Source organism: Triturus cristatus, chromosome 5_2 (assembly GCF_964204655.1).
Source record: "Triturus cristatus chromosome 5_2, aTriCri1.1, whole genome shotgun sequence".
Lineage (NCBI taxonomy): Eukaryota > Metazoa > Chordata > Amphibia > Caudata > Salamandridae > Triturus > Triturus cristatus.
The window spans coordinates 169,578,055-169,605,151 of NC_140588.1; the positions used below are offsets into that span (position 1 = coordinate 169,578,055).

At 45.5% G+C, this 27,097-nt stretch overlaps 1 protein-coding gene across 2 annotated transcripts in view; it reads right to left on the minus strand.

Moving 5' to 3' along the window:
• The window catches only part of LOC146822748 (acid-sensing ion channel 1C-like), a 437,693-nt gene that overhangs the window by 22,521 nt on the left and 388,075 nt on the right, over window positions 1–27,097 (minus strand). Inside the window, exon 11 of one of the 2 annotated variants that reach the window (XM_085606933.1) lies at window positions 23,800–23,869. The exons of the other annotated variant lie outside the window; for it this stretch is intronic. Within the exon in view, the coding sequence (XP_085463059.1) occupies window positions 23,800–23,869 (70 nt within the window). The remainder of the gene's footprint in view (window positions 1–23,799; window positions 23,870–27,097) is intronic. 2 annotated transcript variants of the gene reach the window in all.

The window sequence follows — 27,097 nt, forward strand, 5'->3', positions numbered from 1 at the left end:
TCTTGGAGTGAAATCATACGAAAAGATTGCTTCTTCAGGTACTTGTTGAGTTTCCTGAGATCGAAAACAGGGCGACACTCCCCTGATTTCTTTTCACTAAGGAAAAACAGGAGTAAAACCATTTTCCTTTTTGGGAATGTGGAACCTGTTCTATGGCCCCTTTTGACAACATGGCTAAAACCTCCTTGCAAAGAAGATGAAGTTGAGATGGGAGAAATTTTGTTAATGGAGTTTGAGGCGGGACCTGAGTAAACTCCAGGGTATGGCCACACGTGATGAGATCAAGGATCCACATGTCATAGTGATTCTGTTCCAGTGATGCAGGTATTGGGATAATCTGCACCAATCGAGAGATAAGAAGGGGGTGTAGCAGGCCACTCGAGGTTGTCAATGCTTCCTAGCAGTATCCCTGGTGGAAGCAGACGGTCTTCTTCTTGGTTGCTGCTTAACATAGGCTGCTCACTGCAGTGCTTGATAGGGTTGATACTGTTGGTAAACAGGCTGGAAGGACTGCTGGTAGGATTGAGGTTGAAATCTTTTTTATTCTCCATTATAAGCGAAAGAGCTTCAGCCACGCACTCCAAAAAAGGGGTCTATGGAACTGGAGAGTTCCTAGGGATCGGGCCATCTCAGTGTCTGCTTTTATCAATCAATCAGGGGTTATTAAGCGTGCAACTCACGCTTCAAGGCGAGGGTCTCAAGGCGCTGAGGGCGGGGAGTTCGCAGATCCGTTAGCCGTACAGCCAGGTCTTGATGGCCTTTCTGAAGGTGTTCAGGGAGGGGGCTCTGCCGGGAGCTCGTTCCAGGTTTTGGCCGCAATGTGAGAGAAGGATCTTCGACCTGCTCTGGCTCTGTGGATGCGTGGGGTTTTGGCCAGTGCGAGGTTGGAAGATCGGAGGTTTCTTTTGGGTACGTGGAAGTTGATTCTGTCATTGAGGTATTTGGGTCCGGTGTTGTGTAGGCATTTGTAGGCATGGGTGAGGATTTTGAAGGTGACTCTTTTCTCCACGGGGAGTCAGTGGAGTCTTCGTAGGTGTTTGCTGATGTATTTTTGCCAGGGGATGCCGAGGATGAGTCTGGCAGCGGTGTTCTGTATCGTCTGGAGTTTTCGGTATAGGGACTTGTTTATGCCGGCGTAGAGAGCGTTTCCTTAGTCTAGTCTGCTGGTGATGAGTGCGTGGGTGACTGTCTTCCTTGACTGCAGGGGGATCCATTTGGAGGTCTTGCGGAGTATGCGGAGGGTATTGAAGCAGCTGTAGGTGACGGCGTTGATCTGTTGGTTCATGGTGAAGGATGAGTCGAGTACAATGCCGAGGTTTTTGGCCTTTATGGCCTGCAGGCCATCATAAATGTGCTTCCTGAACAAAGAATCACCATTGAAGGGCATATCAAGGATCTTAGTCTAAACCTTTGTCTGGAATGTTGTGGGCTTGAGCCAACCCTGGCGTCGAAGGACAGCAGATCCTGTGAACTGCTGGAAGCTTTTGAATACACTATCCGTTGCACAGTCAATAATTTCAGGTGCTGCCTTATCGACTTCCTCTAAAATGCGTGTGGCTTCCGCTTTTTTGTCTTCTGGTAAGAAGTTGATATATGTAGCAATGTCCTACCACATTTTGCGATCATATCGCCCCAGAATGGCGAGAGAGTTTGTGGCACCGACAGTTGTCCCTTACATTACTGAGAAACTATTCCTGAAATGATCTAGTCGCCTGCCCTCCTAGGCAGGTGGAGAAGAGATAGGGATAGCAGGATTCTTAGATCTGCACTGTGCAGCTTGAGTAATGACTGAATCAGGTCTAAGATGCCTGATCAAACAGGCAGGTGAGTACCCTGGTGCTTACAGGCAGGTGAGTCCTCTGGTGTTTTATATTTTTTATCTATCCTAGGGAAATGGCAGTGACAGTCGCTGGTGTCTTCATGATCTTTACTTTTTCCTCCCAGATATAAACCACAATCGGTATTGCTCGTTGAAATTGTACAGAAAACAGTCCAATTGTTTAACTGTAATGGGAATCTGGAAACGCTTGGCTGCTCTCTCCATTAGCATGTGAAAAGCCCCAATATCTTCCAGGGGAGAATACACTGGTTGTGGTTTACGGGGGATAAGGGGAAGGAATGAGGTAGTCATCCCATTCATTGGTAATGGTTTGATTGTCCGGTATTTCGTCTTCTTCTCTATCCCCATCACAGTCATCATAATCATTGTCTGTTGTAGATGGATCGTCCCGAGCAGGCATGGTGATGCGGGATTGTGGCGTCATTCTTGGTGTAGGCAGAGAAGGGATATGGTCCTGTGATTTAGGTGCAGGCGTAGGTATCACTGCAGGTGGTTGTTGGGCTTCAGCTAGTTTTGGGAAGTGCATGTAATGGTCCTGAAGCATGCTTTGGAGTTCTTGCACGAGAGTAGCCGGCACCTGGACAATGCCTGGTGGTGGTGGTGGAGAGGCATAAGGATGGTATTGCTCCATGTAGTGGTGGCTCTGATAGATAGGTTCATAATAAACCTCTTCGTCTTGATATTTGACGTGCAGCTCCGAGGGGCTGTGGGCTGCGCCAAACATTCCTTGATCCTCGAGATCCAACAAGTGGCTGGGTGGAATAGGGGACACTTTATTAGGAAATCCATATTCAGGTCGAATGTTTCCAGGAGATGATACAATGCTCGTCGACAAGGTCGTCAATATCATCGACGGTGTGTGCAAAAGCAACGTTGGTGGTTTCCTTTGTCTGAACTTCGCCACCCACGACGAGGACTTTTCTGATGGCTGTGTTCTCGACAGCATCCCGTCAATGCGTTGGTCGACGACGTGGGTATAGTCTTAATCGAAGTCAGTGTTGTCGCCGACAAGATGGACATTTTTGTAGGAGTGGTCATCGTTGACGAGGTAGTCTTCATCGACGCAGACACCACATCGACTGGATGGATGTCGATGGAGAAGGCGTTGATGGGCTGCCGATCGTCATCCTAAATTTGCTTTTATGTGCCGTCGACGATGGTTTTGACAACGTTGATGCTGTTGATGACCTTTTTTCAGTGAACTCCGTCTTTTTTTGAACCAGCTCAGAGGAGGATCTAGGTTTTAGTGGTAGGGCTGTAAAAGGAGTAGATGGCTCAGATTAAGAGTCTGAGGAAGCTGTTTTTTCTCATTAGTGAATCCATGATGGGTCTTTTTATGTGATTATTTATACTCTATGTTTATCTTTTATGATTGTCTTTGAAATTCGAATGAAGAATTTAAATTGAATTGAATTGAAGGTTTCACAGCTAACATAATATTTAAAGAAAGCGTGACAACTTGTACTGTGTTTATGGGGAGACAAGGCAAGAGTTTGCAGAGATGGAGGAAACAAAAATAGTTAAATTTCTTTTTCGGATCTCACTCACTTAGATCAAATGTTGGTGATAAAAGAATCTGGAGCAGAGATGTTGAAATAGTGGTGCAATTCCCTGACAGGGATTCTGCCTCAAAATCATTGTAAAGGAGGGTGCTTCACCATATATGCATAGGGTGAGGAATGCCCCAATTGGAACAAAATATGCATTAGGTTAAGAGTCCCAATGTTATAGCAAGGAAACATGATGAAACGATCAGAATGCGCTTAGAGATACAAACAGTACCAAGTTGTTAGACCAGCACCTATTGCCCAACATCATAGATTAAATCTGTCATCGGATAACCTTACATCTTACATCTTTTACAACTCCAGAAGGATTTTCTAGATTTGTAAGGCTGCTCTTTAGACTTTCCCCCATATTAGCTGCCTTCCAAGGAGCAAGGCAGGAGATATATATTGGAGTGGGGACCAGGGGCCACATGTAAGACGCTATTTTGTGTTTGCAAACAGGCGGATTCTCAGAATCGGTCCGTTTGCGAACACAAAAAAGGCTTTTTCAATATACAAATACCAGTTTTGCGATTCGGTAACCCATTACTGAATTGGAAAATGGGTTAGCCATGTGGTATTAGGAAGGGGCATTTTACGAGTGTCCCTTCCTAACAGTGGCTCGCAGAGGTATGTACAAAGGTTTTGCGACCGAATACCAGTCGCAAAACCTTCGTATTTTACCACCATTTTCAATTTGATGGTAAGCCATTCACAAATAGGAAGGGGTCCCCGAGGGACTCCTTCCCCTTTGTGAATGGTAGTGAAAATGTTTTTTAAGAGCAGGCAGTGGACCCAAGGACCATTACCTACTCTCAAAAAATGAAAAGAAAACTTTTCATTTTACTTTTTTAAACGCAGCGCGTTTTCCTTTAAGGAAAAGAGGCTGTATTTGGAAAAAAACATTGCTTTATTTAAAAAGCAAAAACAGACATGGTGGCTGCAGTCCCCAGCAGGCCACCATTCCTGTGCTTTTAGAGATTCCCAATTGGTTGTAAATTGTGAGCTACCTACTTAATATTGATGAAGTAGATCTATTGCGACCCCATTAGGAATCGCCAAACGCATTGGGTACACATTTGTACATACCATTTTGCAACTTCCTAAGTTGCAATTAGGAAGTCGCAAATTTGTGCGTTCATGCATGTGGCCCCAAGTGAAGCACTTTTATTGTGTTGAGGAAGGTTGTAAGTATATTGAATGATGCAGGATTGAAATCCGAGGTTACCAAATGCCATTTCGCTGTACATGAATTTCAATATTTGGGATATTCAGTTTTCAGTGATGGTATAAAACCTAAAATTACATTGTTTAAGGCAATAAAGCAGGTGTTTAACACTTTACTAAACTGAATCACTTCCATGCTTTAAAAAAATATTATATATTTAACATGCGGAAGCATTTAGTGCATTAAATTATTATACTGCTGCTGTCACTGGTAACCAGTGGTGGCCAACAGAGATAAAAACCGGTGGGGTGGACAGCAGATGAAAAATATACCAATAGTAAAATACAGTTTTATTTTTCAACTGCTGGCTCTGAGCCAGTGGGGCGATGCTCCTCCGCCTAGGAGGAGGAGCCGCTGCTGCTGGTAACCTAACAATTTAATGCACTAATTGAAAGGCTTCTCGATCTTAAACAAATACTGTATTTGTTTAACATGCAGAAGTGTTTCACTGCATTTAGCTGCATACTACTAACGAAAGGCATTTAATAAAAGTGATAGGGGCAAATTATCAACGGCCAGCGATAATTATCGCTGGCCGTTCTGTGCTTGAGAATTGTTATCGCCGGCTATCGCAGATAATTATCACCATGCTAGCACTGTCTTAACAACGCATAACGCAATGGCGATAATTATTCCTGCGATAGCGTTGTTTTCCATGGAACATCGCTGGAAAACCAGCGATGTTCCATGGAAAATGGCGATAACCTTGCTGATACGACCCGGTGGTCGTATCAGCATAATCCACCTCCAATACAAAGTATAGGTAAGTCAGCAATTTTGCAGACGTTAGTTTTTGGCGAAAACCGCGGTATTCGCCAAAAACTAACGTCTGCAAAAATGCCTGGGCCTCCTTGTAAATATCGCGATGTGCACATCAGCGATATTTACAAGGTTGTTCTGCCCAGTGACGCCCACTTTGCATCTCATTAGAGATGCAAAGGGAGGCGTAGGGTAAAAGGGTGCTAACATGCGCTAATGCATGTTATCACACTCTTGTTAATAGGGCGAAAACACTATCTCCGCTTTTTGGCTTTTAAAGCCAAAAAAACGGAGAAAAGGCCATTGATAATATGCTCCATAGTTTCTAAACCTTAACCAGTTTTGGCCCTTACTCCATCAACCAGACGATTACGCCAGTAAACAACGAAAGACAAGTGAAATATCATGTTCACCTTATACGTGGCCTATGTTACAATGGTAGATGGAGCAATATTCTAGTCTATTAAAAACTGCAAGCGAGGTTTTAGCATAGCATGCATCCAGAAGTATTTCAATATGCTCTATCATTCCTGGCTTCCTGCTTGACCAAATGATGTGACCCCAGGCAATTGTCTTATTTTACTGTGCCTCTTTGTCCTTTATCTTTACATTTGGTGAAATAAGAAGAGTGCCTAGGAACACATAATGTGATCGTAAACGACAACGAAGCATAGTGAAGTAAGACAATTGCCTAGTATCACACAATTTGCTCAAGCAGTGTACCTGGGATTAATACCAGGTTCCCTGGTTTCACACAGTGTAATTCAGCCACAAGATGGATATTTTTAAACATAAAACATGCATGCCCCGTCAACGATGACGGTAAAGAACAAAGAGCAAGTTAGTTATAGTGCACCTTGTATGTGGCCTATCTTTTTATCATAGATGGGGAAACATTATACTCTATTTAAATACCTGCAAGAAAGGTTTTTGGACAGTGCACATCATTTTCTGATGTATGTCAAGGTGCTCTCAAATGTGATGATAAAGGACAAGGAGGCACAGTGAAATAATGCAATTCCTTAGGATCACACAATTTGATCAAGCAGGGAAGTCAAGTTTGTCTCCAGGTCTTCTGGTTTCATGTTGTGCAATTCACCATTGTGTGGGTTTCTCTGTTTCCCTCCCATTTTGCACTAAAGATGGAGATCCCAAGCCCTCCAGCTTGGTGTCTACATCCTAGGGGAGGTCAAACTCGATTCCAAACCAGAAATTCTACGAAATATTTTATTAATTTTCCTTTGAAAATGCCAGAAGAACTGTTTTTTGGTCACTTCTTTAAAGAAATTGTGCTGGAGCATGCACCATTTTACACTAAGGTTTAAAAATATTCTCAGGAAGAGAATGCCCCAAAACCAAATAGAATAGCTCAGCTTACTCGCTACGTTCACTCACCAAATTTCATTAACTGGTATTTTGCCCCAACACTGCCAAACTCCACCAGCCACTACAGGTTAAGGAGAAAAGAGCTGCACTACAGAGATTCGGTGAAACCTAGGTTAGTCCATGACCCACACATGGATTTAAAATAAACCAAACAAAGGATTAGAAAGAAGTATTTGTGGATGTGTCTAGAAAAATGGTGGACAGGCGAGTGAGGTATTGTGTTGAGTGTAATGCGTTAACCCTTCTATGGTACCAATGGAGTACTTCAAATTGCTGTGAGAGAAGCATGGGATTGATATTTTGAGCCACTAGTTTTTACTGGGATGTTCACACAGTACTTATTAATTTTGAATAATTATCATTCAAGATGGTCTAACACACCTTTCATGCATGATACTTCCATAAAGCATTTATAAAATTTATGAGAAGAACTTCATTGCCAACAACAATGTTCAATTCACTTTCCTAGGGATGGAGAATTTCTTGGTGTGGACAAAGTTAATCATGGGATGTAATCTATGCATAATTGGGAGATTAAGGGATGGATAATTAATAGATTGCTCGTGCAGAGGATTCAATTTGACGAACCACTCTTAGTAGGAGAGATACTCTCCCTCTGATAATGCTATGGAGAGAATTGTTATAGTTCAAGGCCCCAGATTAGGCCTTTTTACTTGCATCTCTGGTTGGGAGGCTATCTCCCAGCCCTCCCCATTGAAAATCAGCACAGTGCCTCGCAACTCGGACACCTCACTCTACCCCAACGTGGTGCACGTGTGTAAGTGACCAAGAGAGGATTAAGTTCCCCTTCCTTTTTTTTGTTGATATAAGATATCAGTTGACATTGGGAACAGCTGTGGACCTTATTGGTAGACGTTTTCTTCCCCTCCACCACATCACAGACACTGCCCAATTCCCTACTTCTCTTTGTTTAACCCTGTGTAGCTTAATGTTGTGAGTGTTTGACATGGATCATCAAGGCTACATTGGAACAGAGGACACCTTTCATTCATCATGCTGTTTTGAGTTATATCTAGCAACTCAACCTGTGTCAAGTAAGTAGATGATAGTTTGAAATGGAAAACCAAGGGCTTGCCAACTGGCATACACTCAAAACAATGGATATGCTCTGTGCCCATTCCTCTATCCTTTGTCCAATGCATTTAGAAAAGCGGCAACCATAGTAACAGGCAGAGAACTGTTTCGAAGGAAACCGCAATCTGCAATGATAATGATCAGATGTCTCCTTCTGTCATGGATTCTGCAACATCAGTTGTCACTGCTAGTATTATGTTGTGCCTCATCGCCATTGAACTGGCCACACAAAAAGAAAGAAGCTGAATATTTGAATGCAGGTCAGCACTAGGCCTAGGCGTGAAAATCTGCTCCCCTAGTGGAGTTTGCTGGGTTTTTTGCTCTCCGTGTAGAGCGTGGAGTTCCGAAAAACTCCTGTGGCTTGCTAACATTAAGTCGCAGAGCAGGGAAAATCCTACTCCAGACCACCTCCCTGTGAGAATTCTCAACGAAGGCGGTCGAACGTTGCTGCTTGAGGAACTCTGCATAGCACGGCAAAGATTTTTGGTCACTTTGCGGAGTTCCATGTGGAACTCCACAAACTCTGCCCAGGCCTACTCAGCATCTGAGTGTCTAGTTGATTTGTCACAAATTGCCACACCTTTAGGATACAATCTGATGTAGTGGATCAACATGTCAACTCACCATTTATCACATAGATACTCAGTACCCATATGTAGAAAAGGATTGAATCTTAGGCAGGGCAACAGGTTACCAGCCCTTTTAATAGCCAGTGATAGGGTCCAGAAATAGGAAAGCCTGCTGTTCCTATAAGATGAAGAGAATGATTTAAATTTACCGGAATGTAGAGGACCAGTCCAAACTCATTAAGAACCATGAGGTCCCACTGATGTGTGCCTGCTGTGAGGCCCTGCTGCCTTTCTGTGAGTGAGGAGCTCTCCCTGAAACAAGAGTGCTGCTCAGGCTACCTCTCTCTACCAAGATGAACAGCAAAGTCACCAAGATTGCTTCCTGATATCTTTTTATACATTTCCTAGTGAGACCCATTTCTGCACCCTTCTGTTTTGTTATAACTGTGAATGGCCGAGTCACTAACGTCTGGTAATCTAAAACCTGTGAATGTTCTAATAAAGAGAATAAATAAATGAATTCTCTGTAGGGAGAACACTTTATAGACTAAAGTTGCAGTACAATTACATTCAACAAAATGCCTATCACAGTTAAATATATACTTTAACGTAGTTGCATAAACTCTACCCACTTTCATATGAATATGTTTAACTCATCCACAATTTGCATTACTACTAGTATCTGTTAATCAATTCACCCTTAGGCAGCAAAATATACTGACACTCAAAAATCAATGTTAATTTGTACCTACTAACACTTTTTTAGGTCTCGCCTATGCAGTGCGCATACGCTGCATAGGAAAAAGACCTTTTGGAATTGATTCAGTTTTTGCCCTAAAAACGTGCACGCGTTGCATTGCTTTCAATGGCAACACATGCACGTTTGGCTATTCCCTTGCGGGAGCGAACTTTGACACCATATGTTTGTAATTAACTTGCAACCATATGGTGCCGCTGCTCGCTCCCGCAAGGGAAACAGGCGCAGGCCCCCTCCTCTCTCCCCTACCCCTGCTACCTCCTCCTCTCCTCGTCTCCCCTCCTGGTTTATGCCCGTCTTTTTTTTAGATAGAAATCCCCACAGTGAGAGAACGAAGATATGTAGACGTAGAAGGGCGCAAAAAAAAAGGAACTGACGTCAGGGCACCAGTCATTGCCACTAAGTGCCCAACGTCGTAAAAGAGGCTGCGCCCTCTACCTGCGCAGGAGAACTATTGCAGAAGTTACCGGACGAGTCAGGAGCAGCGGGAGATTCAAAGGAGGAATCTGCAGGTAGAAGCACCCATCAACATACATGAAACGTATAGGCCTATAAAAATGGAAAGCTAAGAGGCTCTTCCTGTGCTGCTGCTCTTTTAAAAGCACATTTCGGTGTCTGGTGTCCCCCTCGGCTTCTGGGCTGGGATGGGCCTGGCGTTCTCTGAAAAGTGGGGTCGACCTTATTTCCCAGTCGGTGGTGAAACGCTGTGTGGGAATCATGACATGCTGGCTAAGAATAACAGAGCGGTCACAGTGCCCGAATTAGACTGGGAGGAACAACAACGCATTCACTGAAGAGAACGGCCCTCCCTCCGAGCCAGAGGTCTTTGGACACGGGAGGCTGGCTCGCAGCAGCCTAAGCCACCATAAATCTGGGGACAGGTAGTAAAGCAGAAGCCGCATGCCTCAGTAATGACGTTCGCGCTCCGAGGTGACCCCAGCAAGGCAGGTGAGCGGATTCGACCATGGAGAGCTGTGAAGCAGGCACAATAAACCACAGCAGCAGCTCTGGGAACCGGGAACCTCCAACCGAGCTGCCTCTTTGGAAGAGGGAAGCTTACCACCCTCTGGGTCTGGAGGGGACATGGACACTCTCTGCAGGTCGCGCGCTGCTACAGGGACACTCGCATGTGCATAACATACACTGGTGTGCGCTACACGCAGGCTCTGTTGTTTGCACGCCTCCTTCTACTGCTCAGAATGATCCGTGTGCACTATGTACACAATCCATCAACGTGACAGAAGAGCTCACACATGCGCTGTATGAAGCGGTGTGAACTGCTGAAGGAATACTACTCACGTGAACTATATACAATGTCCATTACCACAATATGAACACTAACAACATGGCCACGATGTGCAATAAGCAGCACTCACACTCAGGGCCAGCTTTAGCGCTGGTGGCTCCCGGTGCGACAACCATTTAGGCACCCCCACACCTGCCTCCTCAGGTTGTCCCGCTGCCCCTCATCTTTCCAATTATAAGTTATTACTAAAAACAGGACCCGCCTGAGGTCAGCGCCCCCCTCACAGGTCATAAATGGTTGTTCAGCTTCCCTAGAGCAGGGCAGTAAATACTTCATTTATTCTTCTGATTCTGAAAGCTTTTGTACACAGCTTTGAATTGTGTCTTTTAATGATTATTGTACTTGTATGTACAAATACACTGTGTAACTGCAAAGCTCTTTCCTCCTTTTGCATCCTTTACCCTTGTTATGTCAACGTTTACTACAATGCTCCTGGTGGAGTATAAAAAACAATAACTACTGCCAGTTTTGAATCAATGAGGGGAGAAATGGACCTAGGGTGGCAGTAAATCATTTGAAAAGCTGCTTTGTTCATCCTCCAATGTGGAGAACTCACATGTTGTTTGACTCCCCACAGACACATGCATGCATCAATTCATTCACTCAAACCCTTGTTGAATGCTCCTCTCTGCTTCCTCCTACCAGCACTCCTGCCTTTCCTTACTGTTGTTCACACATTCCACTTACTCCCTAAGCCCTATCAGTCTAAAACCTTTTAGGTCCAGCACAAGTGGCTATATAGATCTTTTAAGTTCACGGCTCAAAGCCCCTACATGCTCTTTCCTCTATCCACAGCTCTCTTTTTGATGAAGACGGTAAAAGCAGAGTTTTGAACAGACAGTGTGTGGAACATCTGAGCAAAAAAAAACACTCCTACAATCACAGACATTCTCTCCCTTTTGACTACCGCTGACACATGACATTCATCTCCGGCCCACCAGGCAAAGGCAGAAACTGCAGAATTTTGAAGAGTTGGTGCACAGCAATAGTTTATGTAAAGAACCTCCTACATCATCCATAAGACCAAATGACCTCAGACCCTCCAATAAATCCTTCAGTTTTAAACCATCCCACAAATCAAAGGCTACTCCATTCCAAACAACCATCAGTCTAGTTTCTTGCCACAGTACCAGTACTCTCACACCCCTCCACAGAACCTACACTCCTAAACAAGCCGACAGACTGTCGAAATGCTAGTCAAACCAGCAAGTGCCTGACCCTGGCTTTTTTGTTGCATTTACCTCATACCAAACCATCTTCAGGAACAAATTAGAGATGTAGGCAACCTTTTGTGAGGTATGGTTCTCCAAATTTGAGATGTAGGCAACCTTTTGTGAGGTATGGTCTGTCATGAGCACAACAAGCTTACTCCACACTTCTCTATGCTAGGTAACTATCAGAAAATAATATACAGCAAACTGTGCAGGATTCCTACTAAAACTCTGAGACTTCAACCCTCACAGAAGCTAGAGCACCCATGAAAATTAAGGGAAGTTTATTAGTTCCCAGGCTTTAACTCCAACAGGTTATTTTTTCTTCTGTCATTCCTTTTCCCTGTTCCTTTCTGCCATTTCTCCTTGTCTGTTCTTTGCATAAGACCTGCTTTCCTAGCCCAACCGAACTGATACACTGTTGTCTATCGCTACAAGCACTTATATCAATTGGACTACCCATGGCGCTCTTCACTGTTACAAGAATACTCAAAATGTACACTATATACTGTGTGGTTGGCTGCTAACATATCTAAAAAATAATTTGGGCACCATAGTTTGGACACAAATGTGGTTACTTATGTCTCTCTACACACACAAAATGTGGTGTAGTATGCATAACTGGTCAATTTTAGTGCTTCTTAAACTTTATTTGAACTTGACCATAACATCCCTAATAGTAAGTTTTCAATTAATTTTTGTGGTTCTGCAATCATATTTGTTCCTTTTTTGGGGGGGATTTGTGGATACTCCATGTAGTGAACAATAAAGGAGGACCACAGAAAAAATGTAATAGGAAGACAAAAAAAATCACATTGTACAGCCAGGTCCTACTACTTTCACAGGGAAGAAAGTCAAGAAACCCAAATCTCCCGGTCCAGGTCAGTAATTTCCCTGTTCCCAAAGAGCAGTGCACCAAACAAGCAAGCATTGCCATAGCCAATAGGTCTCGCCTTTGGGACCTTATAAGTGTTTAGCCATGCAACAGTTGTTGTTGCACCATGGATATTGTGCTGCATAACTAAATACTTATAAGGTCCCAAAAGCGAGCCCTATTGGCTATGCCAATGCTTGTTTTAATTAACTTCCGATATGCAATGTCTAACAAGGTCAGCTCCTCATTATAAGTTTAAGTAGAAGAAATAAAACAAACTTAATATCTGTGTTCTATCCTCACTTTCCTGATAAACCGAAATTATGTTTAGAAAGTTGTTTAAGATAATATATTTCAAAAACTAAAGATTTGAGGAAGACATTTGCTTCCCAACTTCTTATTTCCCTTAGAACTCCCCACAATCTAGTTCCTTCTCCTACCATAGCCCATTGGGTCAAATTAATTATGAGTTTGTTGGGTATCAACACGTCAATTTTTGCAGACCACTCTACCAGGGGAGCTATGGCATCTAAGGCCTTTTGGGCTGGAGCTGGTCTGGATGACATTCTCATATCCACTTTTAGAATTTTCTATTGCAAACCTATTTCTCATGTTGCTAATACAATTGTTGCTATGCTTTAAACTAGCATAATAGGAGCGTCCCGGCCTTGTAATATAATGGCGTTTTTCTTAGCTTTAGTGAAAGAAAGTCTTGTTTTTATTAAAGACAGGAAAGCAAGTATTATCCCTCCACATGTGCATTCTAACCCTCCCTTTGTTTTTCCTAAAGCATCATTCTCATCCACTAACCATACGTCTTAAGAAGGAATTTCTACTTCATCATACACTTGAGTCTCATCAGTTTTTTCTACCTTCTCCGATCCTTCCTACAAGAAAGGATATATGGATGATGATAAAGACTTTAATCTTCAGTACCCACAATTTAGTTGTTTTATGAACTGTCTTAAGAACGTTTTTGTCCTACTTTTGGCTTTTTCTATTGTTATGATTACAGTTCCGATCATTCAATATCCTTAATTGCTCCTGCAAATAAAAAGGGCTTGTTGCTCCCATTCAAGACATTTGTAGAGTTGACATTTTGTGATTGGTTGTTTACTCTTTATGACAGCATACTGTCGTTATTTTCTCTAAGCATGCTGGGAGTTTTAGTTATCTTTGCTACGATTCAAATAAATGCAAGAAAAGATAGCATAACACTCGCCTCCAGTCTTTAATAAAATCAAGACATTCTTTCACTAAAGCTAAGAAAATCTCCATTCACAGCTAATGGATTTTAATTTCCACTCCTGCTTCCCCCAACATTTGCATTTATGATTTTGGCTGTCTCCTATTTGAACACATATCAACAGGTTCCCTTTCTCCAACTGAACCACTACGCGCTTTCTGTAATGTTTTCAATTACACTGCAATGATTTTCAATATGCTGCTCTCCAAATTGTCACATTTGAGGAAGTGCATTACACGCAGGAATTCACCTTTGTTCCGTGTGTGGTCCTTTGAGCAGTCAGAGCTGGAACAGCGTGTTGGGGTGCTGACATGTTAAGTAATCTGCGGCGCTGATGTGAGATCACATAAATAACAGGAAGGCAAATGTGATCTATTCTAGCCTTTTTCACACAACACCCCATCCACAGCATGAGTAGTGTTGCCAGGTTTTGAGACTAATCCCAAGCCCAAAACTGTTTATGTTCAAGCCAAATTCATTCATTCACAGACTAGTATCAGCTCAAAACTGTGCCCCAAGTTGCAACCTTCAAAGTATGCAAAAACATCCTTCAGGAAACATTCTGGCCATAATTCCAATTTCAGTTAATTGTGTGTATAATGGGATGAGCTTCAATGGGACACACAGAATCCCTGCTTAACCGCCTTCTCCAGGGGAGCCGCCGGGTCTTGGAGTCGCCTGCCTAATGAATTACAGAGACTGAGACCTGATCTTGCCATTTCAAATTGAAAATGCTTCAGTTGCCATCTTCACAGATTATACAATGGTAGTCCATTAGCAGCAGGCCTCCTTTCTCGCTGTTAAAAAGGAACTGAGAGATGCTTTTGTTCCCTGCACGCCTCAAAACCATCATTGATGGTCATGCTACTTTCATCAATGACCCATCTGCTGCACAAGACTGGCGGGAGGCCTTTAGAGGTGGCCTTGTTGGAGGACAGAGTCCCATACCATCTAAGCCATAACTCTGCACCGAGGACATTGAGAAGGCATCTGCAGCGTGCTCCCAAAGAAGGGACAGACAGAGAAACAAAGAGCGACAGCACTCAATGAAGCAACCTTCCGAAGAGTTCTTCTGAGATGTCCCTTGAGCAACATCGATCCACCTCTTCCTGCAAAAGCCTGGACTCTGATCAGGGCTTAATTTGTGCCGGTGCTTGCCGGTGCTTAGCACCGGCACTTAATTGACAGGGCCGGGTCTACGCATCTCGCCCGGCCCGTCATTGATGTTTTTTTCGAAATTAGATTAAAATCCTCACTGTACAGTGTACGTCTCAGTCTCATCAGCGTGTGCGTGTTCAATGCAGCCTCACCTGGCAGAGCCTGCAGGTCAGAGGAGTTCAGTGCGGCTGACCGGCTGTGTGTGTGAGTTCATCGACATTCGAGTGATTCCATCGATCATGGCGGCAGAGAGGCCGCAGCCTGGTGGTAACGGTTTCACTTTCGGCTTTCGCTTCGCCGGTTTAATTGTTTAAATGTTACAGTCAGTGAGTGGGGTGTGTGGGCTCAGTGGGCCATGCGGCGTGCGTGCGTGCGCGTCACACTGGTTTGTTTATTGGGGCGCCAGGGGCGGGCTGGATTTGTGCGTCGGAGTACTCGGTTCTGTTGTTGAGTGTTTTGATGGGGGTAGGAGGCGGGGCCGCTGTACGCGCAGCGCGTGGCAGCTTTGCCCACGCGCGCCACCGCCGCCACGCCCCAGCACAACTGCAGCCTGCCAGTGCCCACTGCTAACCAGTCCGGGAGTCACACTGCGGTGAATCGGAACCGTTCGGTGCACCATGCACCACGCATGCCTAAAATAACCAGTTATTCCTGAGCTGGACTGCCCACGGCACGGACCACCCGAGTAACACGGTAAGAAAGATTGAAGGAACGGCCTTTTATTGCCACTGGCACGTTTGTGCAGTGCACACTGGTAACTGGAGAGGGCTGTCACAGCTGCCTTTAGAAACGCTGCCACACAGCTGTATTTTTAGCAAAACCGGTTTCAGACAGAGAATAGATTAATCAGCCTTGGGCAGTAACCGAATTAAAGTTCATGTCAGCGGTCAGCCATTAAAATTACCACTGCAACTTCAGAAACATTTAGGGTGCTACTGTCAGGGAGACTCTCCCTGGGAGAGGCTTCCGGCGAATTTAGAACAGTGACACCGATTCAGTGCGTTCAAATCGATGAAAGAGATTTGTTGATTTCTAGACATTCAAATACGCCCATTGGGTTTCAGCGAAATAATTCGCCCATTCAGCGGGATTTATCCAGTGAGGCAGATTCAGTGAGATACGAGGAGGCATACCGGTGTTCTTGCAGCGGAATAGGCGTCTGCGTATATTGCTGTGAAATTGTGTTAGTCAGCTCCGGGCACTGAGGAAGACTTAGTGACACTGAGTCACTGGGGCTGATAAGTGACATTCTGACTGTGAACATTGAGATTCAAGCCCACCTTACACCCAGTAAGATTCAAAGAGCCGAATCGCGCAGGTTTACACCCTTAGCTCAAATCGGCGGCTAGATTTAGAGAGTTTCTGAAGGGGATAGTCTCGGTTTTGGGCAGTGGGCATGCTCACTGAGTCACAGGCGTGAAGGAGACCCGGTTTATGTCAGTTAAATAAAGAGTCACTAGGTGCGAAGCGAAGCAGTGTCATGCGCGGTGGCAGTGAGTTTCCACAGGGATTTATTTTAGGGAAGTAGCGCCCGATGGTTTCCGGCACACAGGGCTACCCACTGGACTGGAGACGGTGACATGCTTGGTGGCACTACTGTGATTCCGTGTGTCCGGGGTGCGGCCTGCGTTCGTGGCTGCCTATTGTCTCACTCTCGTGACGTGTGCGGGAAATTATATTTCACTTTCCCCAAAGATGATCACCCGGTGCGGGAGTACGTACAAAGCAGTTTCAGACAGGGCTAGAAGAATGGTGATTGATTGTGAGTGCTGACGTGCAAAGAGGTTTGGGATGTAATGGTTGACATTTTAGCCGACTGGCAATTTCTATTTTAAAGAAGCTACTTGTTTCATTTACACGTTTATTCTTGACTGGATGGGGCAGTAGTTAATGTCTTCTAGCAACAGCTCTGGTCATTGATAGTTTCCTGCAGCAATATTGTTAAACACGACACCAGGAACTGTCGAGGTAGTGAAAAGCCAGGGCACGCTTTGACATGCTTAAGCAACTTGGTCGTAACACCTTGAGCTCGAGTTTTTCCTGGAGGTGCAACGTACCCCTGCTACCCCTATAATGCACCCCCACAGGAGACCCTCCATTCAGCCTAAAATGTATATCTGTATTACTGTATACCCGTGAGACATCAGAAACTCAGACGATCCACTCTGCAATGTGTAGGTCAACCCCTTATTTTGCTCAATGTCGCTGTAGAATGAAGCAGTCCAGGAGCACAGTTTCTGGAGACAATGAGCAGAGAAACGCAAGGCAACCCAGTAGCATTACAGCGCTGAACTGCAAAGCCTGTTATCCCGCCATTGGCAACCTGTATTGCTTGGGATGCTTTTAAAGTGAAATTGGGTGTGTGAGTTTGGATGGATGGATGTATGTGTGGGTGGGTGGGTTGCTTGGGTGGGCTGGGTGGATGGATGACGGTTCTTATACTAGGACCTAATTCCGAGTCTCTCGGGATTACAAAACTCGCAGAAACACCATTGCTCATGATTCTTTCACAAGAAAATGTTTCCTACTCAAAGCAGGCGAAATTTGTGGCGAAAAAACGCTGTGAATTGAAGAGAAATATGAAGGAATTGGTGCATAAACGCCTATCCCCTCATGTTAGTCTCCCATCATCTCTGAATCTGGAATTATTCCCCCTGCCTGGAATTACAGATGGCGATGGCATCGGTGATTGTGTGGTGTGAGAACTCTGGCCTTATTTTTGGTTCACTTTTAATCGGTCCCTACACATCCTTTGTGATGCCCCTTGGGGGGGCGCAACTCAATGCAGGGGTTTAGTTGATGCTACCTGTACAGGAGAATGTACATTTCCTGGTCCATGTGCTAAGCAATCCATAGTGACATGACATCTTTAAATGTAAATCCAAGTGCCTCCATTTGGGCTTGAGGGTCCAGGACTCCCGACATGATATATTTTAGAAATTAAACATTCTCACAAGCCAGGTTGGTCCTATATTTTCTTTTGCATTTTTATACAGAACGAACCTCCTATCTAAACCTTACTATGAGGAAGGCTCCCTTTCTGAAATTCATCTGTCTTTTCGCAGTGCCAGTTGACGATGTGGGTGGAGCTAATAGAGGAAATGGGTGGAGCCAATGGAGGAAGTGGGTGGAGCCAGAGAAAAGTAGTTGTGGCCTCCAACAAAGATTTGAGCACCTGCACTTCATATTTTACAAATTAAGCACTGACTCTGATGCTGTACCTGTAGACCACGCGTTTGTATCTCACATAACTCCCAGATTGGCTGATGATCTCTGACTTTGGATGTCTTACTCTCCTCTCATTTCCTTCTGTTTACCCTTTGCAGGGTGAGGGCAGAGGCTCATGATGCAGGATACTCTACTTGAAAGTCCAAAAAAAACAGTTGGATGTGGGCCTGTTGTGCACCTATCCCTCTCCTAGTAGGGTGGACAAGCTCCACTAAATTGTGATCCTAAAGGATTCTGTTACAGGAGAGTCGGAGGCAGAGAAGCCTCTACAGTTAATGGTGTAGCAGCCACCACGCACAAGAAAACCCTCATACGACAAAATGGTATTAGGGGTTTGGCTTCTACAGCTTCACTCTGTTCTTTGTTTTGGCCGGAGGACTGTTGCTACTCAGGCCTGGGTTAAAGGAGTTGGCATTTTTTTCTGTTCCTCTGCCCAATAGTCGTGAATGACTGCATGGTTATGTGCTGCCTGGGATAGGCAGGTGGGGTTTATGGGAGGGGGGGTGGTGGTGGGAGCGACAGGGGGAAATTACCTGGAGTACATTACGGGATGGTGAGGATGAAGCAATATTCTTTCCCCACTTGGAATGTTCGTGGATGGGGCTCTGTCCACAAGCAATATAACACCCTGTCCATCCTAAAGCATAAGGGGGGGGCCTTGGCCTTCCTCCAAGAGACACATTTGATGGGGCCTGAGGTACCTAAGTTGCAGAGACACTGAAGGGGACGGATCTACGCAATGGTCTTCTCTGACTCCTCAAAAAGGGTTAGGAGCTGGATCAGGCCAGGGGTCCCCTTCACAAAGACACATGTTGATGATGAAGGCTGCTTGTCATCATAGTGGGGAGACTTAATGGACTTCGCATAAGAATCGGCAGTGTCTACAGCCTGAACGTAGGCCTGATGTAATTCCTATTTGCACTCTCTAAAATCCTCACACACAATCCTGATATATCACTGCTACTAGGAGGTGACTGCAACAGTGTTGGGGATGTTGACCTTGGTCGTTATGTTTCTCCATTGGCTGATTATCCCGTGATGAGAATGGCACAGGGCTATAAGGACTGGCTAGGGATTTATAGTGCGATCAAAATCTGGGATAAAGGGAATTCTTCTTCTACTCCCCAGTACATGACTTGCACATCTGCTTGACAAAATACTGGGTTTGGTGGGGCTCGTCGCCCGGGTTATGTGCACTAAATACTTAGGTCACACACTATTGGACAATAACCGCATATTGATCGAACTCCATTGGCGCGGTACATCACCCATCCCCACCTGGATGCTCTTCCCCAGCTAACTATATGAGCCCACCTTCAGGGACCCCCTAGGAGACCGTATTGCAGACTACTTCACCACAAGTGCGAACACCGCCTCCCACACAAGTATTGAATGAGACGCTTTCAAAGCTGTGGTACGAGGGAACTGCCTCAGTCAGTCAGTGGGAGTGGAATGCCTGCTCCACACTGAGCTGTCTGCCTTTGAGGGTAAAATCTGACGCTTGGAAATTTAAGCCGTGGATTGCCCTGAGGTCATGCTTTCCCTTTTGGAGGAGAGGAAGAAGTATTCTGTGGCATTGGGAATCTCCAGTCCTTGCACCGGTGAGAGTACATGGCTTCCACTCACTCAGAGAGAAGGTGCGCAGGCAAATTATTGGTGTGGCTGACCCACCCAGAAGACAGGGGAAACCCCATTACCCAAGTTGCTGGGCCAATTGAAAAATTATTTACTGTCAAATCGGTATACATGAAGAGATCATGGGTTACTACCGGGTTCTGTACAAGGTCCAACAACCCTATACCGGGTGAGATTCTGGGTGCCTACTTAGACACAGAGAACGCAGTTAACGGGGGAAAAATGAGAGGGGCTTGGCGCCCATATTTCAGAGCCTGAAATCAGAGAGACCATCAAAGGCCTGGTGAGAGGTGTTTCCAGTCAAATTCTATGAGACCAATGACACAAATGTTCAAAATGTACGCCTATGCATTGGAATGCAGATATCTCCCAGACATGACCACAGGGCTATGATTGTTTGCATCCCGAAGGTATTGAGTTACGCCACCGATGCGACGGTGTATCACCCACTCTCTATTTAGAACTTTTACTATAACATTCTTAGCAAAGTTCAGGTGCACTGGCTACAACCCCACCTCCCCTCGTTGCTGCATGAGGACCAGAATGGTTTCATCCCTAAACGTAACATGTCTCACAAACTCCGGTGCTCTTACCACATACTGGATGACACAAATAAAGCTCAGGTTCCTGAAGCACTGAGTCTTTCTATTGACATACGGAAGGCCTTTGACACCTTTAGGTGGGGTTTCATCCAGGTGGTAATGACCATGATGTACCTAGGGGTGGGTTGGAACAAATGGCTCACATTTCTATACGTCAACGTGCAAGCATGGGTATGCATGGGAAAGTGCATTTGTGACTCCTTTGAGGCATGAGGTAGGGATGCCCACTCTCTCCCATGCTATTAGCTCTGGTCGTAGTACCGTTTGCTTGTTTGCTGACTGGAGGGCCGAGACAGGAGGATTCCACTGCACGATGGGGAACATATATGCTTACTGGAGTGCACTGTGAGGATGTTGTTTATGGACATACAACGCAACTGTTTTCTTCAAGAGTCACCCCCCAGCTCAGAGGGAGATACCCACCTGCACCCTACCCAAGTATTAACCAGCTCCACTGAGCAAAATTTAGCAACTTTCTACTGTACCCGGATGACATGTTGATCTTTTCGAGAGATCCCTGAACGGGAGTACCATCGTGCATCATGCTGCTAGAGGACTTTGGACAGGTATCTGTCCTCAGTATGAATTGGTGGAAATCCAGTGCCTTCAAGTGAGCAGGCAGCCCACCCAGGTGTCACTGTGTACATTTCAGAGGCCTATGACCAAAGGCAGCCTGGGGTCCCAGACTATGAACTGTTCTATCATGCCGCACAGCTGCAGCGGATCACCCACTGGCGGGCACGACTAAGCTTGGCAGAAGGAAGTTAAGAGCCCCGAGCAGAGAGAGTGCACTATTGGCTATGTTGGTGGCCAATGCTGCTGCTCCATATTGCCCTTCGATGTTAGGGGGTGCTCTGCGGCTTAGGGACTGCCACTCTGTATTCTTCGCGACAACGTCTGTGGGCCTAATGACCATCAGAGGGGGCTATTTCACCGCTGGCCAACAAGCATCTTGGACAGATGTGGGCATTGAGACACTGGGGGAGTTGATGGCTGAAGACAACGTACCTGGCACCAAATTGTTAACCTATGGAGCGCTGACAGGAGCCATATGACATCTAATAGGTGCTATATAATCAGAGCCCCCAGTGCACAATCTACTGCAGACCTTGCTTAACTTTGCCAGGGGGAGGCACCTGGTTTCTTGCTTATACAAAACTGCCCTGGTTATAAGGGTGGGTGACTTACCAGATTTAAGGGCTAAGTGGGAAGACTGTATCGGTAGATCCTTTACTGGGGAGGAGTAGGGCCAGACCTTGGAGCATACTTACACTCTCACATGCAGCACAAGATTTAAGTACACACAATTCAACTACTTAACCTGAAACATACCTCACACCCATAGACTGAATATCATGTTACACACCACAGACTTGACATTCTCCAGATGCACCCTGAACAATGCTGGTTTCCTCCATATGAAATGGAGCTGCGCAGAAATGAACCGCTTCTGATTCCAAGTCACAGCAGACCTGGAGCGTACATTGGGACAACGCTAGCTCCACATTGTAGAAACTTTCCTTGAGCTACACACCCGGGAACAAGAGAAAAAAGTTGGGAATACATTCCTGGACCTAGATTCCTAGACCTAGCAGTGGTAATAGCCAGCAGGGACAATGCTCACCATAGGAAGTGTCCAGAGGGCCCCACCCCACAGTAGGTGGCAAATGGAGGTGGAGAATTAGTTCACGGCTGAGGACACAGTGCAGCATGCTGAGGAATACAAAGGGGTAAGAAGTTCTACTGCAAACTTGATGGTGGAGGTGGTCACTTGTTTCTTGGACTCCAACACCTAAATGGTGACGGTGCAGACCAGAGTCTACTGTATCCCTTGCAATGAGCATCTTGAAACTGGCGAGCTGAGTGCCACTTTGATGTCAGGCTGAGACATCTACTGTGGGGCTTTGCCTTTATCCCCCAGTCCCGTGTGGCCTGCGACCTCCTTCCCCTTCCCCCTGTTGCTACTGGGAGCACTTCATTAGTTGTCGATGACTGACACAGCAGTTATCACTGGGCAGAATTTCTCTTTTTGGTATAAGTTTTGTTGCAGATTTTACACAATTCTTTATAAGGTGGGGATGGGTGTGGAACCAAATGCAGTTACCTATTCAATATATGGACACAGATTAATATCAGTAATATGAAACAAACCCTACGCAATCACGACGAAGATATTTGTCAGTGCTGGCGCACAACAAAGTTTGATATCGCAAGCACATCAAGTTTCTGCACCCTCCTGCTACCTGAATGAGTTTTGGAAATTTATATATGTACTCTCCTACCTATTTCAATCTTTGAAACCAATAAAGCAAGTTAAAAAAAAACATTTACATGTCCTAATTTTAAATACCATTCACCCTGCTTCATGGTCACTAAAGCATACATATGGGTGCGTTATTAATATTTAAAAGCAAGGATTGGTCCTCTCAAAAGGGGTTGTTTTGACAGGTCCAATTTGCAATCAGGCTACACATGGTAGGCCTGGAGTCATGTTTAGACTGTCACTGTAGTGGGTGGCACAATGGATGCTGCAATTTACGTGTCACATTTAACTGACTGGCCCTGGGCACACGTTTGTAACATGCTAGGGATTTATAGCTAAGTTAAATACGCCAATCAGGTGTATACCAATTTCATCATGTTGAAAGGGGCAAAGTGCACAGAGTTCTACAGTCAAGGCAGAATCTGGGTGTACACCATGCAAAAGATGGTTATTTCCAACAGTTGTATTATTTGTAAAAAAAAATATGTAGGATGGACAATATAATTATTGTGTGTTACTTACGTGTGAACTGTTTTTGTATTTTTAAAACTACACTGCACAGGAAGGGTAAAAATGTCTCAACTGTTCACACTTTTTTGTCCCAGAAAGTCAAAACCGAAAAAAAGGATGTTCTTGACATTTCAGAAAATTGTACTGTATTACTTGGACACTTTCACCTAGAATTGAAAGGCATTAGGATTGCACAAAATCCCTGCTTCTCATAATCTGGAGAATAGACCAGATGGTATGCCCAGAAAACATTGAGGTGTGACCAGTTACTTCATAAAGAGTGCATTACAGGGAGGGGATTAAGGCCCCTATGGTGCTATGCTTTGTGTTGGGTTAGTAAATTAGGATGATATGCAGTGTGGTTGGTTTCGCTACCTATGAAGGAAGGCAATATAGTAATTAAGTGTCTCTAGGGGACAGTTTTTCGGATTGGTATCCACCTAGAAGGCATGTAGGGGTCTTGTCTCGTGGCCCCTGTCTATACTCCTCTCCTAAACATGGCTCTTAGTTAGTCTATGTGTAAGATGGAACAGAAAGCCGAAGATCGGTGACAGGAGGAGAGAGTTATACAAATAAGATCACTACCTGGGAACATGACTGGGAGTGATGCCAGGGCTTGATGGGTTGTCTGGACTTTCCTGGAATAAACAGAATGCTGAAAATGAGAGAAAGAGAAAGAGAGAGAAAGTGGATGTAGTGGCTTTATACTAAAGTAGACAGCTCAGAATGCAGAAGACAGTTGACACCTCCCGGGAAACACTGTGGTGCAACCAGTTAGTGAATAAATGATGCAAAGCATGGTGGGGTTTCGGGGGCCCTTAAGTTTTGTGCATTGTGGTGGGTTAATAAATTAGGGTGCAGTGATTGGTTTTGCTCCCTATGAAGCAATGCAGTACGGCAATTTAGTTTTTGTGTGGCACAGTGTTGCAGATTGGTATCCAGTTTATTGGGTTAGGAAGAGATGCTGTGTGGAAGGTAAAGGCCATTAAGATGCAGGGTTGTGTGGGTACGGTATGCTGACATCCCTAGCCTTCAGTGTGAAAGGATGGTAAGCAAATACACCTAGGGCCAGGTTTATCAATATTTGACGCAACGCAACACAGCTAGACAACTTGCTGCTTTGTGCTGTGTCAAATGGAGAGGACAGCAATGTGCCTTTTTACGAATATATGGCACGTTCCTACTTGCACACTACACTGGCGCACTATGCGGTGCCTAAGGCCAACGCTGGCACCCTTGTGTCGTGGTGTGAGGGTGTCTGCTTTGCAGGCAAGATTGTTTATGTGCCTCATTAGAGGCATTTTCCTTTTTCTAAGTGTGTGCAGAATGCATCACACTTAGGAAGTGGATAATATGAGATTAAATAATAATATTTCTCCTTATTGTGGTTCTATCGGGAAGGCATACCATTTTGATGCATTCCCAGGTTTACTTGTCGTGGAAAATCTGGGAATGCACCACAATACTTGGGTGGATGTGAGGGAACACCCACTCTCGACCCATGTAATGTCTTCCCAGTGCAGAGTTTTGCAAGGCAGCTGCTTGCACTGCCTTGCGTTACTCTAGATTTTCCAAGCCACACAGGGCCATGCAAGGCAGCCTTGCGTTGCTTGGTAAATGTGACTTAAGGATTGCATTGTCCTTGGTCACCTTGTGTGATGCAAGGGCAACACAATCCTTTGATAAATCTGGCCCCTAGTATGCATTGTATGGTGCTAGATCAGTGTTGGTATATGCTATGCACTGTTTTGAATTAGTGTCAGTAGGATGCACTGCAGTATGGTGCAATAATAGCTTATATGAAGAAAGAGGATAGGGCAGAGTTCTTAGGATATTTAGCAATGTAGAATGTTGGACCTGGCCCCCTCTGCAGGGTGAAAACCAAAAGTTTTGCCTTTACCATCCACTTTTTTGCTGTATTCGTTTTTGTTGGCCTTAGGATTCTGCGCACTTCACCACTGCTAACCAGTGCTAAAGTGCTTGCGCTCACTCCCTAAACATGGTTACATTGGCTTATATCCAAATCCACACACACTGGCAGCCAAGCAACAGTCCACACACACCGCCAGGCAAGATTCAGTCCACACACACTGGCAGCCAAGCGCCATCTATGCACACCACCAGACAAGTTCTAGTCCACACACACCACCAGCCAAGCGCCAGTCCACGCACACCACCACCCAGGTGACAGTCCACGCACATCACCAGCCAAGTGGCAGCCCACGCACACTGCTAGTTAAGCGCCATCCAGGCACACTGCCAGCCAAGCATTAGTCCACGCACACCGCCAGCCAAGCGACAGCTATGCACACTGCCAGTCAAGGACCGGTCCAAGCACACTGCCAGCAAAGTGCCAGTCCACGCACAGCACCAGCCAATCGCAAGTACACACACACCACCAGCAAAATGCCAGTACACACACAGCCTGCCAAACGGCAGTACACATTGACTATCAGCCACACGCTACTTCACACACACACAAACTGTCCCTGGTATCTAGGGGTCTTTCTGCCCCCCAGGGGGCCCTGTAATACTGTGCCAATTTTTTGGGGTGTGGGGGCATTGCCACGCCCACTCTGGAAAGCACCCACCCCTAGACTTTTCTAAAAAATAAAAAAAAACAGGTACCTAGAGGGCTTTCTGCTCCTCAGGGGTGCAGATCTGGAGCAGCCCCCACCTCTCATAAAAAAAAACAATAATTCCCTGGTATCTAGTGGGCTTTCAGGCCCCTCTGGGGGGCAGAGCGGGGGGAAGAAAGAATGTGCCCCTTTTATTTAGGGGGTGGGATATTGCCATGTCTATTCTGGGAAGGCCCACCCCTCCACTTTACAAAAAAAAGAATCCCTGGTGCCTAGTGGGCTTTCAGTCCCCCCTTCCCCCCCCTGGGGGGCCTGATCGAAAGACTTCAGGCCCCATTTATTCAGGGTGGGGGCATGTCCATGCCCATGGTGGGCAACCCCACCCCTTTATTTACAAATAAACTACAATTCCCTGGTGTCTAGTGAGCTTGGGTAATTAACCCCATCTGCCACCCAAGGAGGGCAGAAAGACTGTGCCATTTTGGACGTGGTGGATTAGGGGGCATTTCCATGCCCATACCGGGCAGCCCCCGCCCCTAGACATTACAACAACAAAAAAATGCCAGGTGCCTATTGGGCTTTCTGGCCCCTTGGAGGGAAGAAAGACTTGATTTTATTCATAAAATGGCAGGGAAAACAAAAGCCCTTGCCCAAGATGCCGCTCCCCATCCCTGGTGGCTAGTGGGTTGATCCCTGCTTTGGGATCGCCCTCCTGCGGCGATCCCCAAGCAGGGAACAAATGGGCAGAGGTACTTTTGAAAAGGGGAGATTCTCCCTCTTCCAACTGTACCCCTCCCATTAGAATGGGTGCTTGGGGGGCTGACATAGCCTGCCGAGCAATGATGTAGTTAAAGTGAAATGAGCCAATTGGCTCATTTCACTTTAATTGAAATGGAGTCACTGCACAATGCCCGCCGATCGTCATTTCAGTGAAAAAAGTGAAATGGCCTCCCAGCTCATGAGGCTGTTTTCAGTCAGAGGAAATCCCTCGGGTGCCCCCACCCAAGGGATTTCCTGCTCATGTGCAGAGGACAGTTAGGAGCTGTCCTTTGCACAGACCACTGTGCATGAGGACAGCTCCAAGCTATCCTACACATGCAGCGGCTTAAAGGACTCTTTGCTGGACGGCTGACCTGAAAGGCCTGCTTTTCTCTTGTGCTGCCCTGCTGCTCTCTGACTCTGCTGAAGGAGAGCTGAACTCTCCCTTCCCATCTGAGTGTGCTCCAAGAACTTGTTGACTTGCCTCCTGTTGCTTGAGACTCAGGGATATCAAAGACTCTAACCCTGGTCCTGTGCCCTGTTCA